General features: G+C 44.6%; 1 protein-coding gene and 1 long non-coding RNA gene across 12 annotated transcripts in view; one reads left to right on the top strand and one right to left on the bottom strand.

Moving 5' to 3' along the window:
• The window catches only part of SYT1 (synaptotagmin 1), a 542,097-nt gene extending 534,831 nt beyond the window's left edge, over window positions 1–7,266 (top strand). For all 5 annotated transcript variants that reach the window (XM_072772877.1, XM_072772875.1, XM_072772876.1 and 2 more), the window contains one exon: window positions 4,215–7,266. In XM_072772877.1, coding sequence (XP_072628978.1) covers window positions 4,215–4,421 — 207 coding nt within the window. In that variant the 3' untranslated portion in view covers window positions 4,422–7,266. The remainder of the gene's footprint in view (window positions 1–4,214) is intronic.
• The window catches only part of LOC140602795 (uncharacterized), a 311,552-nt gene extending 295,346 nt beyond the window's left edge, over window positions 1–16,206 (bottom strand). For all 7 annotated transcript variants that reach the window (XR_012005707.1, XR_012005704.1, XR_012005703.1 and 4 more), the window contains exon 1: window positions 16,020–16,206. This is a non-coding gene — a long non-coding RNA (uncharacterized lncRNA). The remainder of the gene's footprint in view (window positions 1–16,019) is intronic.
• Window positions 16,207–17,131: the final 925 nt, after the last annotated feature.

Consider the following 17,131-nt stretch of genomic DNA (forward strand, 5'->3'; position numbering starts at 1 on the left):
AACATAATTTTGTCTTCCCATTCAATTTTATTTCTTCAGACCACAGAAGTTAAAGACACAGACCTTGTAAATGATCAGCACACATGCCTTCATTAGAGTTACCATTCTTATTCCCATGCACACTTGACAATCAAGCTACATCAAGAAGGAAATGATGAAATATACAGCCTAGGATGTGCTGACTCATCAGCCAAAAACAGCTGGCATTCTGTTGAGCAGAAATAAAGTAGGAAAACAACTCTGCTAACTCAAAAAGTACTATAAAGGTTAAAAGGCCAAGAGAAAAATGAGCTTTCACTATTTATTCCCAGGCCACAGTATGGAGTTCTCCTTATCACAGTTTTATAGCAAATAAATAAATAAATAAATAAAATAGAGATACAGGAAATATTTTGGTTGATGCTAAATATGCAGCATGTTTAATCTTTCATTATTAAGAGGTGAAATAATTTTATATTAACAATATAAAAATCAGACTAAGTTGTATTTTTAGTTGTTTAAATTTAGTTTCCTATTTCTGAGTCAGAATGGATGGATATTTTTGTAAAGATTAAATCTTAGTCTGATAGATAATAATTGTCATGAAAGGGAGTAACTTTTAAAGGAATCTGTGGATAACATGTTCAAAACAGGATGCTCCATGTACCCACAATAGCATATGATATTATTTAGCAATTTTTAAATAATAGTAGTTTCTCTTACCTTCTATCCATAGTAAGACTATTAGAATTCAAAGTTCACATCCAATAACTATCAACTATTTCTTACTAATCCTTAATGGACATTGGATATTAGAAATCCAAATGTCTTAAAGCAACACTATTTTTACATTTTATTAAATAATTTATGTGGACCTATCTTTTCAGTCCTATAAAAGTTTGCCCACAACAAGAAGGAGAAATGAAGGGTAGACATCAAAACTACCCCATGGAAATTTCTAAAGGTTCAGAATATAAAAAATCAGCAAATATTCTTCAGTTGCATATTTTTACTTTTAATCTGTAATCTAATTTAGGATACAGTAATACAATATCTTATGAACAAATCATACTTTTATTCCATGAAGAAAGCTAATATAATAGCTACATTTATTGTATATTATGTGCCTAGGCCCAATTTAAGCACTTTGCATACATAATCTCTTTGAGTCTTTACAATAACCTTATGAGAGAGGTTATTATCCCCATTTTATAATGAAACCCAGGCTTAGAATTTCCTCACATATAAAATAGGAATAATAGAATCCACATCAAAGAGATTATGCATATAAAAACTCTTGGAACAGAGAACACTCAGTAAATGGTTCCATCACTATTATTCGCAGTGCTAATTTTTTCTGTTTTCCAAATTAACATTTTATTAGAAAATATGTCTAACAATAAAATTAAAACAATATATAAATCACTGCTGTCTACTAGAACTCTCTGTGAGAATGGAAATGTTTTATTATCTCTGTGGTCCAATACAGTAGTCACCAACCACAAGTAAGTAATGAGCACCTCGGCTACTATTGTGATCAATGAACTTTATTAATTTTAATTTACTTAAATTTTAAAAGCTACATGTGACCAGAAGCTACTGTATTATGTAGGACAGTTCTTTAAAAATTACCAGGAATCTCATTATCCTGACATTGGTTCATGGTCTTTATATAACTTTTCTTGTATACATTTTCACATGCTAGCAAATTGCACACACTTGTTTACTTTCAACAGTTGTTATATAAGTAAATGACATTGCAGAGGACACCGATTTTCTGTTCCCAGTCACTTGTTTACTGCCCTGAACCAGTGAGGTCACTGCCTTGGACCCACTGGCAAACCCCTAAGACATCCAATTTTCTCCAATTTATTTTGCAATAGATAAGAGTTCAGTGAACTCTTCCCTTGAGTTCTAAGAACGTACTCCTATTAAAACTAAAACCTCCTAAAGTTTTGTTTTTTAATATTGTAAAATAATATGACAGGATATTGTGATGAAAAATCCTATTGTAAACTTTCTTTGAGCTGTAATTCTACAACTGTTTAAAAAAAAGTAAATGTTCTTTTTCAGCTATAATTTGCATCAAATGTCAATATATTAAAAATGAAAAGGGGCGCCTGGGTGGCTCAGTTGCTTAAGTGTCTGACTAGGTCTCAGGTCCTGATCTCCCCAGAGGTTGTGGGGGGTGGGTCATGGCATCAGGCTCCCTGCCCAGTGGGCAGTCTGCGTCTCCCTCCCCCTCGGCCCCTCCCCCTGGCACTTGCACATGCTCTCTCTCTCAAATATTCTTTAAATATTTGAAAATATTCTTTAAAATGAGACACGTTAAAAATAAGACATATTGTGGAGTTTCTGGAGCAGCATATAGAAGATTTAATTTCTAGCAGGACGGAGACAACCTGAACCCATCAGAGTACGTCAGGCATGGAAATAATGAGCCCATCTTTGACTTTGTCCCTCCTCCTCCTATGCTTGTCAGTTTGGTCTTTCTCTTTCTCTCTCTCTCTCTCTCTCTCTCTCTCTCTCTCTCTCTCTCTCTTTAGTTTTCCCCAGGAGACTTTGCCTTCTTACTTTTCCTAGAGAAACAAACAAGTATTTTTATATGTTAAATAGGGGTCTGGGTTTCCTTTATTTTGAAGATATAAGATTATCTGCTTTCTATCTATCTCTATCCCTACAAAATATATTTTGAGTAAAATATGCTGATTTCCAAAAGTACATATAACTCATCCCCCCAAAAAAATGTATAGATAAACTACATTTGCAGCTGGAAAAATTAATCCAAGGCCTTCAGAAGGATATTCTGTCTTGAGTACTATTAATCAGTACATTCCTAGGTGAAATAGTTGAAGCCCACTCCAACCGTTTGCTCCAACCTCCTAAAACCCCGTTACCTTCGTGCATAGTTCTCTAATGCTCCTACCCCCCATGTCCTGCAATGTGATTTCATCCTGATGAATTTGCTTGGGAAAAGTTCTGAGAATTTTTCAGAGAACCAAAGTGATTCTGTTCTCTATTCCAAATACCCTCCAGTGGATAGATGATGCCCTTGATAATGGAACCAATCCACGGCGGCACAAGAGAAGATGGAATTTGTTTCCTTTACTGCCAGTGGGTTGCATTTTACATTCTAAGTTCCACTTTCAAAAGTGGTCATTTTCTCTGATGTGAAGATGTACATAGGTGCCATCTCTTAGCACATTGGTACAATAATGCAGTCCTCAGAGTACAAAGTCCAGAAAGGGGCCATAACTCAGCAGGAGCTTCAGTTGGCCCTGGCTTCCAGCATTACATTTTCTGTTGCTTTTAACTCTGGCTGCAAATGTTGTGCATTCTACTTTATTCTGAATTCTTCCTTTATCTCTGCACTCAGTTTCCAGATTAAAGCCATCACATATTTTGATTAAGCAAACCCATTACTTAGGAAGCAGAACTAAAATGTGCTTTTAAAAAGTGTGTGTTTCATATCGTAATGGCATGGGTTTGCTTTCGTCAATTCAGGCAGTTTAAAAAAGTAAGTTATTAAATAAACTCTCACAGTGTAATGGAATAACTGAAGTAAATCTTGTGCGGCCAGAAGGTTATTTCCATTTGAGATCAATGCTGGATACCCAACAGTTACTCAGCAAATGTTTATCGAGGAAATGTATAAATGGGGAAATTATCTTTAGTTATTACTTTTTTTAAAGACTTTCACTGTATGGTCACATTTAATACTCAACAATAATCATGTAATTACTGTACCGAACACCAATGCCAGAAATCTTGCTGATGAGACAGTTGTAACAAATGGACTTAGAGGTGGACGCGGTTGACAAAGACAGAATGGCATGGTGGGTTACAGCCATCAGGAAAACCAAACTTCTCATTCCTTAGATGACCCCAGGCAGGGTACTTCACAGCATCTTATTTGTGTAATGGCAATATTAATAAGGTCTATTGTGAGAAGTAACCGAATAGCTCATGCCTTTTGCTCATGCCTTATGCCAAATACCTGACAAAATCTAACATTTATTCAGTATTTTGAAGAAGCTGAAGGAGGTGATGATGGTGATGTCATAATGGCGAAATAGGGATAGGACCAGGGTTTTCATATTCAAGTCATTTTCAGTCTTGGCCTGGTGTTTTGAGATGGGTTCTTATTTCCAGTCGCTTAGGTCTCAAGGCAGCTTTGTAACAGGGCTTTATCTGTGGGGTTGGATGATTAATGTTTCTTTTGTGTCCTCTTTCAGAAAGTGCAAGTGGTGGTAACTGTTTTGGACTATGACAAGATTGGCAAGAACGATGCCATCGGCAAAGTCTTTGTGGGCTACAATAGCACCGGGGCGGAGCTGCGACACTGGTCAGACATGCTGGCCAACCCCAGGCGACCCATCGCCCAGTGGCACACCCTACAGGTAGAGGAGGAAGTTGACGCCATGCTGGCGGTCAAGAAGTAAAGGAGAGAAGCCTTTCTGCGTTTGCCCACATAGTGCTCTTTAGCCAGTATCTGTAAATACCTCAGTAATATGGGTCCTTTCATTTTATCCAGCCATGCATTCCTAACACAATCCAGTGGTACTTCAAATCCTGTTTTAATTTGCACAAATTTAAATGTAGAGAGCCCCTAAGCCCTTCATCATGCCACTGCCCTCCAAATCTACTCTTCTTTTAAGCAATATGATGTGTAGATAGAGCATGACTGAAATTATTTATTGTATCACACCGTTGTATATACCAGTATGCTAAAGATTTATTTCTAGTTTGTGTATTTGTATGTTGTAAGCGTTTCCTAATCTGTGTATATCTAGATGTTTTTAATAAGATGTTCTATTTTAAATTATGTAAATTGACTGAGATATAGGAGAGCCGATAATATATTATATGGTAAATATAGTATTGTCTGCATTCCAGCAAAAATATCAACCTGTAAGGCACTAGTACAGTGAAACTGACATCTTAAAGGACAACTTAAACCTGAGCTTTCTATCGATCATTTGAGTACCAAGATACACTCACGCCACATATTTGGTGGGTGAATCCAATTTTGTAGAATTTCTTCACAGGCAAATTAGCATGATCTGAGCAGCATCCAGACTGACCTCCAGGAAACATAGCCACAAACTAGAACAGCGTCTGTCTGTACGTACATCTACAAAGCTAAAACCAGGGCTTCACTCTGACATTAGAGGAAGCAACTAACAGGAGTCCGTGATTTCACATTACTGCATATAGAGTAACAACGTGACGGTGTTCGTGTGCGTGTGTGCGTGTGCATGGGTGTGTGTGTGTGTGGGTGCATTTGTTCGGGGATGGGGCGGGTGGGAAGAAGCTGAGGGCAGAAGTCAGCATTTCTGAAATATTGCCTGACTATTTAAAAAGAAAAAAAAAAGTAGCTCTCCGTTATCACCTTTATACAAATGTGCATCCTGCGAATTCTGTTCCGGATTTCATACCTATAATTCCAAAAGGTTTGCACATTAGACTTTGTAACGAAATATTTTATTACACAAAACCATATTAGAAGGAATGCAGAATATTTTTAACACAGCAATCTGTGCTTATTACACAAAAGTACTTTGTGGTAAACAGTATTGTAATCCCATCAGAAGATGAAGAAACAAACAATTAGCCATAGTTCTGAATGCACTTCGATTAAGCCAAAACAGACAGCTAGTGATCTTTTTATATGCTCTTTTTACTTCAATGAGTTTTAATTTGTCCTTTAAAAAACAAAGGTGAAACAAATACCAAGAACAAGTTCTAGCAAACTGAAGCAACCTCTTATGTACACTAGATGCTTGATTTAGGAGGAGTTTTTAAATGTTTTCAATGTCATTATGTAGTAAATGGCACTATTATGAAGCTACTAGTCATTCCATAAGAGTCTTCAAGGACTGCTCTGTGTAACACTGTGACTGCCGTGTGTGCTTAGACACGTAGTTTCCTCAGTGGATAGCACTCAATTTATTCCGTAGTGATGTTGTAACAATACTGCCATTCCCTTCTACTGCACTGCCCAAGGTGTGTGTAGCACAAACAGTTCTCATTACAAAGGACCAATTCAGAACTGAGACGCTATGCATAGGACAAGAAAGATACATAGGCCGGGGTGGGACACGCAGCATTTTGTCAAGCACTGTGCAATATTCCATACTTTTTCCCCACTATGCTAGACAACCCCTCTGTGGAAGGGCAGCCCGTTATCTCACGCCACCTCCGCTGGCTTCTGGGGCCCCTTTGAACGCCTAGGCCAAGTCGGCGGCGAGGCCCTGAGTGAGGGTTCATCCCCACGGCCACCAAAACAGAACGGAGGGGAAGCAGGCGTCAGCCTGGTGTTCAGATGTTAGGGTATCAGGCCACGTTCTTTAAGAACTACAGAGAGCTCCAAAAGGGCTGACGGGAGGCTTCCCACATGGGGTTGGCTGTTTCCCGGTAAAACTAGAATTCCCCGTCCTTATTCTTTTCTCATCAAAGAAGAGGCAAGCCTTTGGCCTTCCGGCCCGGTCACGGCCATCTCATCGGGGCTGGGACAGACGCCTCTCCCTCTTCTGTGGATGGTCCATCCTTTCTTAAAAACCCCAGATAACGGAAGACGCACAAGTCACGATGTGAGATTAAATATCAGTTTGAGCAGAAGAGTCCAATGACGATCTTCCCAGTCGCAAAGACCAAACCCAACTGAAGGGAGAGAGTCGGCCAACTTGTAAAAGTTCCTTCGGCATCACAAACTGACATTTAATTTCACCATATTCAGCTTCCAGTTGTTCACACTGAGCCACCACTAAGGCAAGCAGGTTCGAGCCGCCGAATACCCATTAGTTCTCGCATTAAACTACTACTAATGCATTCTCTTGCAACACTGCCAGACATGGGACTGTCACCACGGAGTTAGCGGGGGCCGTGCCATGTCTCACACGTCAGTGACCGAACCTGCTTGAAGACCAAGACTCATCCTCAGATACGCCACGTGTACCTTTCTGACAAAGCTGTGTCGATTATTAGAAGCTGATGCTCTAGAAAGATCCTAGTTGCCTTTGTGTATATTTACTGCCTGCTTGAGTGTTTCTATGTGTGGGTTTCCTCTGTACCTTGTAGAAATGTTGGGGTGTTCTCCTCTGCCATATGGCTCGTGGCCCGCGAGCCAACTACTTTAGCTGTATTTACCTTCATTTTTGATGAGGTGGTATCAATTTTGTTTCACTTTGTGTAGTGGCCCCACAGTAGTTTTCTGATTGTTGTTAAAAAAAAAATGACTTAACATATTACATGGATATTCAATAAAAATGTTTTATTTCCTGTTGATGCTGCTGCCTCTCGGCTCTTTCTCTCTCATACAACCCCAACCTTTCTTGCTCTACCCAAAAGGGGCCCCCCGGGGTTTGTATTCTACAGCCTGAGTCAGCAACCTCTCCAAAATGGGGCTGAATAAGATTTTTTTCTTGAATTTTGTTCTCAGGGGGACAGCATGACACACAAAATTCCCTGCCTACTGCGATGACTGGGTAAAACACGTAGACATCTTTCCTCCACCACATTCGACACTGGTTAGTGCCTACTCTATACCATGCTCTTACCGAGTGCCTACTGTATACCATGCTCTTACCGGATACTGGAGAGCCAACAAATGATGTAAGAAGGTACCCCTGGCCCCAAGGAGCCCGCAGGCCTGGACAGACACGTAAGCATACGGTCACAGTGTGTAGTGATAGCGCCCGGAGTCTCTGAGAACTTCTCTAGGCCAATCACCATGGATGCCAGGCTGTGTCACCGTGACCCCCCTTCGGCCCTGAGGCAACTCCACCTGCAGCTGCTGGAAGCCTTGCCTGGTGGCAGCTCCCAGCTGTGTCCCTCCGCCCTGTGCTGAAGAAGCTGGCTGCCTAAGGCCCTGCATCCTCCCGGCCACGTTCCATGGCCCTCGCAGGATCTCTCTGAAGCGCTGTCTCAGTTTCCAGCCCCAAGGGCAAGTTGAGAAGGCGATTGCAACTGCAGCACCTCCCCCCCTCCCCTGTCCATTCTCCTCGCTCCCTTACAGGTGTGGTTCCCCAGAACGCTTCTCCATAAAAGCCCTTCATCTCTGAATCTGTATCCCAAGGATCTCAGCCTGTATTTGGCGGAGGAGAGAGCAAGAAAAGTCTCAGAGGTTAAGTCCTAAAGGAACTGGTAGGAGGCATCAAGTCAGAGTGAGCAAGGCTGTGACAAAATGTATCCCATTATCAAGGCTGGCCACACTACTCCCTACAGCCAGCTTTTATTAGGCACTGCCAAAAAAGGGTAGGGCCTGAGCCAAAGCTGCTCAGACAGTCAGGGGAAAGGCCATTTAATTATGTACACCCTGAGGAAGTCGTTGACAGAGCTCTAAATGTAAGTTGAGAAAAAAGAAATTCAAGGCTCACTAGGGGTTAGGTGCAAAAACAAAACAAAAAAAGAAATCGGTATTAAATATGTGCATTTAGCTTGCAATAGTGAGCAATTTGTTTTTCTTAAATAGCTCTCAAAATTAGGCACAAAACTATTTAAAGAATATTTCTTAATGAATTACGAGGAAAAAAAAATCACCCCAACCTTTTGTCCATGTCTGTTTTCCTAAAAAGGTTCTTAGGTCTAAGATACATACATACACTTAGGATATTTATTAGGTGTTTTAGTCAGGACAGCAAAACTATCCCAGTTATTTCAAAAAGGGAATTTAAGAAATTGGCCACATAGCAAGGGCTAAGAAAGTCAAGTACAGACTGTGGGTTAACCCAGAGATGAATAGATGCCACCTGTAATTGTATGTTAGGGCTGCCCTAACAAAATACCGCAGACCTGGTGGCCCAAACATCAAAAATGTATTTTTCTTACAGTTCTGGAGGTCAGCAGTCCTAGATCAAGGTGTTGGCAGGTTTGGTTTCTCCTGAAGCCTCTCTCTCTGGCTTGTGGATGGTCATCATTGTCTTCACGGGGTCTTCCCTCTAGGTGCATCTGTGTCCCAACCTCCCCTTCTTATAAGAACACGACTCCTATTGGATCAGGTTCCACCCTAATGACCTCATTTTAACTTAACTACCCCTTTAAAAACCCTATCTCTAAATAAAGTCTCCTTCTGAGGTACTGGGTTAGGACTTCAACATATGAATCTGGGGTGGGGGTGGAGCGTGGCGAGACCCAATTCAGCTGGTAAACACCATCTGCAAGCTGGGTGAATGAAATGGAGGGGCACCTGGGTGGCTCAGGCACCCAACTTCGGCTCAGGTCGTGACCTCGGGGTCCTGGGGCCCAGCCCCAAGTAGACTCCTTGCTCAGCGGGGAGTGGCAGGTGTCTGCTTGTCCCCTCTGCCCACCCCACCCCCTGCTTGTGCTCTGTCTCTCTCTCTCTCTCTCAAGTAAATAAATAAAAGCTTAAAAAAAAAAAAAAAGGAGAAGAAAAGAAAATGGAGAAGATAGTGTTACTGTTGGCCGGACGCTGAAGTGGGGGCTAAAAGCTGGGTGAGGTATGAGGGGGCCCTTTTTTTCTGGGCCCACCAAAGGGCATGGAGGGCTGGTGCTGGCACCCACAAAGAGGCCTCCCACTGGAGGGCCTGGGAGTGCCCCAGATGCAGATCCAGCATCAGCCCGTGATGGCTGGAGGAAAGTCAAGAGAAGCTAGCAGCACCAAGAGGATTTTTTTTCCTCCTCTCCTCTCCTCCTGCCTTCCAATTCAACGGGCCTTCCCCCTGGGAAAACCTAACCAGACTCAGCTAGGAAGGAAGTTTAGGGAATAGTCTCAGAGCCCCCAGTCTCAGAGCAGAGCACAGAAAGGTGGGAATGAGGGTGGAGAACAAGCAGGCAAACGACCAATATGTTAAATGTCTTCGTCGCTTCCAGCTAAAGGAGCAACAGGACCATAGACAGTGCTTTAAGCAACACATTTATTGCTCAGAATTCTGGAAGATGAGAAGTCCAAGACCAAAGCACCAGCAGATTCAGTGCCCATTGGGAGGCCATCATCTGTCTGTGTCTCACCGAGAGAGGCTCTCGGGGTCTCTTTTAGCAGGGCACTAATCCCATGCATGGGGCCTCCCCTCTCCTGACCTAATCACCTCCCAAAGGCCCCACTTCCTAATACAATGGCAATGATGATTAGGATTTCCATGTAAGAATTCGGTGTGTGTGTGGGGAGGGGTAAGGAGAGCTGGGGTTGGGGGGTGGGACCCAAACATTCAGTCCATTTCATTAGGAAAGCTTGGGATGCCTGGGTGGCTCAGAGGTTGAGCATCTGCCTTCAGCCCAGGGCGTGGTCCCAGGGTCCCGGGATGGAGTCTCACGTCGGGCTCCCTGCATGGAGCCTGCTTCTCCCTCTGCATGTGTCTCTGTCTCTCTCTATATATATATCTCTCTCACGAATAAATAAATAAAACTTTAAAAAAAAATAGGAAACCTTTTAGCAGCTGCATAGACTTTCTAAATGCTCTCATTTCCTCCTTGGATGATTCAGGGGTTCCTATCTGAGCCACACAAGTTACCCCGCCCCTGATGAAACAACTGTATAGGAATCACACCCTTACTCAATTTATGTGGAGAGTTTACTATTACAGATTTGAACATTCCAACCATGATTACTGTTAACCCCAGCCTGCAAAACATCTTTATTATCGATGCACGGGACTCTTTGATGTTCAGCAAGTGATTTAAGCTGCACACAAATTTTTACAGTAAAACAGTCAGACGGTGACTTTGGAATAAGAAGGTAAAAGAGCAGGAAAATAAAAATGAGAAATAGCCTGATACTAAGGGTACAAAGAAATTTTCCAAAGCATCCAGAATAATAATTACGTAGGAGGAACCATCAAGAAGGAGCAGTAATAAAAACACCATGCAAACCTGCTGCTGATTTGTGTGATCTAAGTTCCAAGGCTGGCTCTAAGCTACTTGCATTTTTAAAATCTGCATTTCAAAAAAATAAAAAATAAGAATAAAATAAAATAAAATAAAATCTGCATTGCAGACATATTGATTTTTTTTTACCCTCCCTCACCAATACGCCTCCCTAAAGTTCCCACACTCATCCCTTTTCTTTGACAGTAACGCTTATCCTGCCAGCAGGGCTTTTTCTCTCGTGCAAAATGTATTTGCTGCTGGCCCAGTGCACACGGGTTTAAAAGCGTTTTGTAGCAAACAACTCACTTCCTCCTCGGCTGCCCACTTTGCCTGTCACCTTCTCACTCCCTCCCGACTGGGATGCAGCCAAGTGTTGACATCTCTTATAGGCAGGATTGCTTGTCTGTGGAAGGAACCCAATTTAATTGGATTGAAGAAAAGACAGAGGGAAGGAAGAAATGGGGAGACAAAGAGAGGGAGAGACGGAGAGAGCACCTCCTGGATCATCTAACCAGGAGAGTGTGATCATGTTCCAGAACAGCCCACATCAAGGGCTTCAAATGCTGTTATCATTCCCATTCATTCTCTCCGTCCTCCCACCTCCGGCTCTACTGTCCTCAGACTGACTTCATTATCAAGCTCCAGGGTCACCATGTGGCAGCACAGATGGCCCCCAGCAGCTCCAAGCCTGTAGTCTTCCGGCTTGGCATGCTTGCAGGCAGTGCTACTTGCACAATTATATCACCCAAACTCCCAGACCTGACATATATGCTTAGGTCACAAGTCCTCCTTCAAACGATCACTTTGGCTAAACTCAGGGTATGTCCCCAGCCCTAGAGCCACATGGCGTAAGGACAGTTCCTCAAGGGGAAATGGCAATGGCACTACCAAGGAAGAAAAGTGGATACTGAGCAGACCAGGACAACAGGTGTCTACCCTTGGCAGCTGCCACACGTCCATCTGAGGAGGAGGGACACTGAAGGCATCAACTCAGGCCACAGCCACAGCCTGGTCAACTCTTCCCTGTGACCAAAACCACTATTGGAGGGGCACCTGGGTGGCTCAGTCGGTAAGCATCCAACTCTTGATCTCAGCTCAGGGCTTGATCCCAGGATCGGGAGTTCGAGAGTTGGGCTCCAGGCTGGGCATGGAAACTACTTAAAAGACAACAGCGACAAAAACACGGTTGGAAAGAAAATTTCACAAGTATGCAACACTTTTCAATTACCTGAAAACACCTATTCATCTGGCTATTTATTGTCAGGAAAACCTGACAATATAAAACAATATAAACAATATTAATATAAACAATATAAACCTATATAAAAAGGTTGCTGTATATCCTAAGCAGCCTTTTTTTCAAAAGCATTGAGACATTAACGTGATTTTAGATTCTTGAAATCATTTTAAAATATTGTAGAAACTGGACAGGAAGAAATAGGAAGAGAGTCTGGGGCGCCTGGGTGGCTCAGTCGGTTAGGCCTCTGCCTTGGGCTCAGGTCATGATCCCAGGGTCCTGGGATGGAGCCCTGCTCAGCGGGGAGTCGGCTTCTCCCTCTGCCTCTGCCCCTTCCCCTGCTTGCACTCTCTTTCTCTTTCTTCTTTCTCAAATAAACAAAATCTTCCAAAAAACTAGAAAAAAAATCACCCTACACATCCTTGCGGTTTTTCCATATTGGTCCATCTACATCCACCTTCTAAATAGTCTTACGATGTACGTACAATTTAGTATCAATTTCTTTCCCTTAATGTGAAAAATGAAACTTTTTTTCTTGTGGTCCCATAGTCTACAATTCCTATTTTTTAAAGATTTATTTATTTGAGACAGGGGGGAGGAGCAGAAGGAGAGAGAGAGAGAGAGAGAGAGTCCCAAGCAGTCTCCCTGCTAAGTAAGCCCTGAGCCCACATGGGGCTGGATCCCACGACCCCGGGATCACCACCTGAACCCAAACCAAGAGTCAAACGCTCAACTGACTGTGCCATGCAGGTGCCCCCATAAATAACTGCTCCCCTGCAATGTGATTTGTGTGCAAAGTTCATCAGCAGGGGTGCCTGGGTGGCTCAATGAGTTGAGCGTCTGCCTTTGGCTTAGGGCATGATTTCCAGGTCCCGGGACTGAGCCCCCAGGGGGTCCCTGCTCAGCACTCAGTCTGCTTCTCCCTCTGCCCCTCACCCCACTTGTGTTTTCTCTCTCTCTCTTTCTCAAATAAATAAATATATATTTTTAAAAAATTCATTAGTAACAACTTAAATATCTGATATCAGGGAAATGGTTGATTTTCTTTTTGTTTTGTTTTGTTTATCCGTCTGAAGGAAAGTCAGATGGCCATTAAAAAAAGCAGTCTCTCTCTCCTTCTGCTCCTCCCCTCTCTCTCAAATAAATAAATCTTTAAAAAAATAGGAATTGTAGACTATGGGACCACAAGAAAAAAAGTTTCATTTTTCACATTAAGGGAAAGAAATTGATACTAAATTGTACATACATCGTAAGACTATTTAGAAGGTGGATGTAGATGGACCAATATGGAAAAACCGCAAGGATGTGTAGGGTGATTTTTTTCCCCTATTTTTAAAGAATATTTTATTTATTTGAGAAAGGAGGAAGAGAAAGAGAGTGCAAGCAGGGGAAGGGGCAGAGGCAGAGGGAGAAGCCGACTCACCGCTGAGCAGTGAGATTCTGTTTCTCTTTCTATTACTCTATCAGTATCCATAGTAAATAGATTCTATTTATTTTCATAGGCTAAGTCTCCAGAATTTTCCAGTTTGGTTTTTTGGGGGAGTTTCTACCAAAATACACTGCCATTGGTGTTGCGTGCTACCCAGTTTCCCCACAGGGTCCCCAACTGGGGCCAGGGTGCTTTTCATGTCTGACCCCGCGGAGGGTCACGAGCCTAGGTGATGGCAGGTCCAGACCTGGGATATGGGTCTCTCCGTTCCAGGACCTCTGGCCCTGTCCCTAGTCCAGGCAGCTTGGTCAAAAACTCGGTGGCGTGAAAAAACCATTGGTGGCAGGCCTGAGGAGAGAGGACTGGGCCAGGGAGAGAGGCGGCCAGCTGTGACTCTTCCTCTCCCCCCACGCCCCACCTTCAGGTCAAGCTGGGGGTCGGCACTGGGGGGCCTTCCCAGGTGGCTCCCTGCTCTATCTCCACCACCACCTGCCTCAATCACACTCGCCTCCTAGTCACCTTCGGGGTCAGGGACCTGCCAGCCGCCCTGCCAGACCTGCCCAGGCCTGCTGCGCTCTCACTGCCAAGGGCACCAGCAGCCGGGCCCGGTTCCCCCACTAAGCTGAGGAACCCAGGACAAGCCCCTTAATTTTTGCAAGTTCAAGATAACAGCTATTAAAACCCGGATTAAATAAGCATCTAACAGGCGGTGCTTGGGACTTTTCTTGATCTAGCCTGGATTTGGCAGGCTTTACCTGTACAGGGACAGATTGTGACTATTCGGGATTCTGTGGGTGGTCTCTGTGTCCCTCCTTCCTTCCCGTCTTTCCAACCCTTCCAGAAGGTAAGAACTACAGCTCACGGGCCGTGCAAACACACGCAGCTGTAACTTCTGACTCTGTTCTCCTTACAGGCCCCTCATGTTTCCTCGTCCCTACAAGGGGACATTCCCTGTCCTCCGCGAGGCACTCAACACTGCCCCAGGTGTGACCCCCTAGCCGTGCCCCAAGGCCCAGCTGCGTGCTTGTCTCCCAGCCCGCGGGGCCCTGCAGCCAGGTGCCCCCACTTGGCCTCTCCCCTCCTCCCCAGGCTCCTGACCACATGCTACAGGGGGTGAGCGAGGTGGGAAGGAGGGGTACGGAGGGCTCGGGCTGGGGTGCAGGACGGAGGTGGCCCTGACTCCCCAGGGCCCTGGCGGGGCCCTTCTGGCACACACGCTTCCTCCCACCCCGAGCAGAGGACCAGGCTCTTCACACTTCCCGGGTCTCAAGGTGTCCCCAGCTGGCCTTGAACATAAGGCAGAGCTTTCTTTTTTGATTCGGGGGAAAGGAACACATCTCAGAAAGCAAAAGCAATGCCTCCTCCAGCAAAGCCGAGACGATCAGATGGTTCGTAAACTATAAGACGGGATTGGAAGACAGGTGCCTAATTCCTCGGCAGCCTCACAATTGCCTCATTTTCTCACATTTCCCTAAAATGTGGGCTGCTGGCCTCTCTCAGCCAGGCCCCAGGCCCAGGGACTCAGGTCAGTCAGGCCCGAGGCAGTGACTTATGGGCCCAAGGGTGCCCCCGCTTGTGTCCCACTGGGGTGAGGCCCCGGGTCACCTTTGTGTCCCCCACCTGCCACCCCTCGAGCCCTCGGGGACCTCACACTTCCCAGACCTGCATTTTAATCCTGCAGGCATGCTCCTACTTCACCGAGAGGGCCTTCGGAAGATCTATACCGTCCTGCATCCCTGGGAACCAAGTGCTGACTCTGGCTGGGCGTCTGGGGGAGCCTGACCTGGGATCTCCTTCTCAGCTGAAAATGTGTTTCCCCCAAATGCACGTGGCAAAGCCCTAACTCCCAGCACATCACAATGTGACTATCTTTGGAGATAGGGCCTTTATTTTTATTTTTTTTAAGATTTTTATTTATTTAGTCATGAGAGACCCAGAGAGAGAGAGACAGAGACACAGGCAGAGGGAGAAGCAGGCTCCATGCAGGGAGCCCGACATGGGACTCGATCCTGGGACTCCAGGATCATGCCCAGGGCTGAAGGCCCAGGGGCTCAACTGCTGAGCCACCCAAGGGATCCCCAGATAGGGCCTTTAAGGAGGTGGTTATGTTAAAATGAGCCCCTTGGGTGGGCCACAGTCCATTCTGACTGGTGCCCTCATTTAAGAAGAGGCACAGCATGTGTGCGTGCACATAGAGGGAAGTCAAGGTGCGGCAAGAAGTGGGCGGCCAGCTGTCAGCCAAGGAGAGAGCTCTTGGAGGAGAGCAACTTTGATGGCACCTTGACTGTGGACTTCCCAACCCCACAACCACGAGGAAAGAAATCTCTGTTGCTTAAGCTGCCCGACCTGGGGTATTTATGGCGGCCCATCCCTTCGGCCCTCAACAGAGCTCAAAATGTTTCAGCCCAAGTGACACCAGCCTTCCCAGGCTACAGATCAGACCTCCCTGGCCCTCTCTTATTTGAAACAGAATACTTGCTCTCTTCCCAAAGGCCTTCCCGTCTGGTTCCCCCCGCCTCCCACTCATGGGCGGTATAGCACCCCACTCACCCACTCTCAGGCTGATCACTATTCTAGAAAACTCTGGATTCTGGACAGAGAGAGGGGAGGAGCTCCAGACAGGGTGTGTGTCTTTCCTTTTTCTCCAACACATGCTATCTCAGTCGGGGTTCCCCGAAGAAACAGAACCAATAGGATGTGTGTGTCTATGGAGAGAGAGAGATTTGTTTCAAGGAAATCTGGCTCACGTGATTGTGGGGACTCAGGAGAGAGTTGCGGTTCAAGTCCAAAGACAGTCGGCCAGCAGAATTCCTTCTTGCTTAGGAGAGGTCAGTCTTTGTTCTGTTAAGGCCTTCAACTGATTGGATGAGGCCCATCCACACGAGGGAAGGTAATCGGCTTTACTCAAAGTCCATTTAATTACTAATCTCATCCCAAAAAAGTCTCCAAAGAAACACCCAGGTTAGTGTTTAACCAAAGATCCGAACTCTCTGACCCAGAAAACTGACACATAAAATCAACCAATGCACACATCTTCCTCACACTACCCTCCCTTGCCCCGTCCTCACTAAGTGCAATGTCCAAAATGATAGTTACTAGCCACAAGGGGCTACTAAGCATTTGAAATGGGTCTAGTCCAAGGTGAGATGTGCCGTATGTGTAAAATACACACTAGGTGTCAAAGACTTCATAAAAAAGGATGTAAATATCTCATTGATAATTTTTTGTGTTGATTTCATAGAGGGATGATCATTTATGGGGTAGAGTGAGGACATTTCTTTCCTATGACTGCCATACAAATTATTTCAAACTTATTGGCTTAAAATACAAATTTATTATCTTTTCTGTAGTTCAAAAGTCTGACGCAGTTCTCATTAGGCTAAAATGACATTTTGGCAGGGCTGTGTTTCTTCCAGAGACTCCAGGTGAGAGTCCACATCCTTGCCTCTTCCAGCTTATAGAGGTTGCCTACATTCCTTGGCTGGTGGCCCTCTGGCTCCATCTTCAAAGCCTCTCAAAAAAAAAAAAAAAAGCCTCTCTTACCCTTCTTCCTTCTGAGCCATCTCTGACCACCGACAGCAAGACTCCTTGTTCAAGAAGTCAAGACTAGATTGGGCACACCTGGATATTTCAGCATCCTCTCCTAGTATCAAGGTCCTGAA

This window comes from Canis lupus, chromosome 13 (assembly GCF_048164855.1).
Source record: "Canis lupus baileyi chromosome 13, mCanLup2.hap1, whole genome shotgun sequence".
NCBI classification, from domain to species: Eukaryota; Metazoa; Chordata; class Mammalia; order Carnivora; family Canidae; genus Canis; species Canis lupus.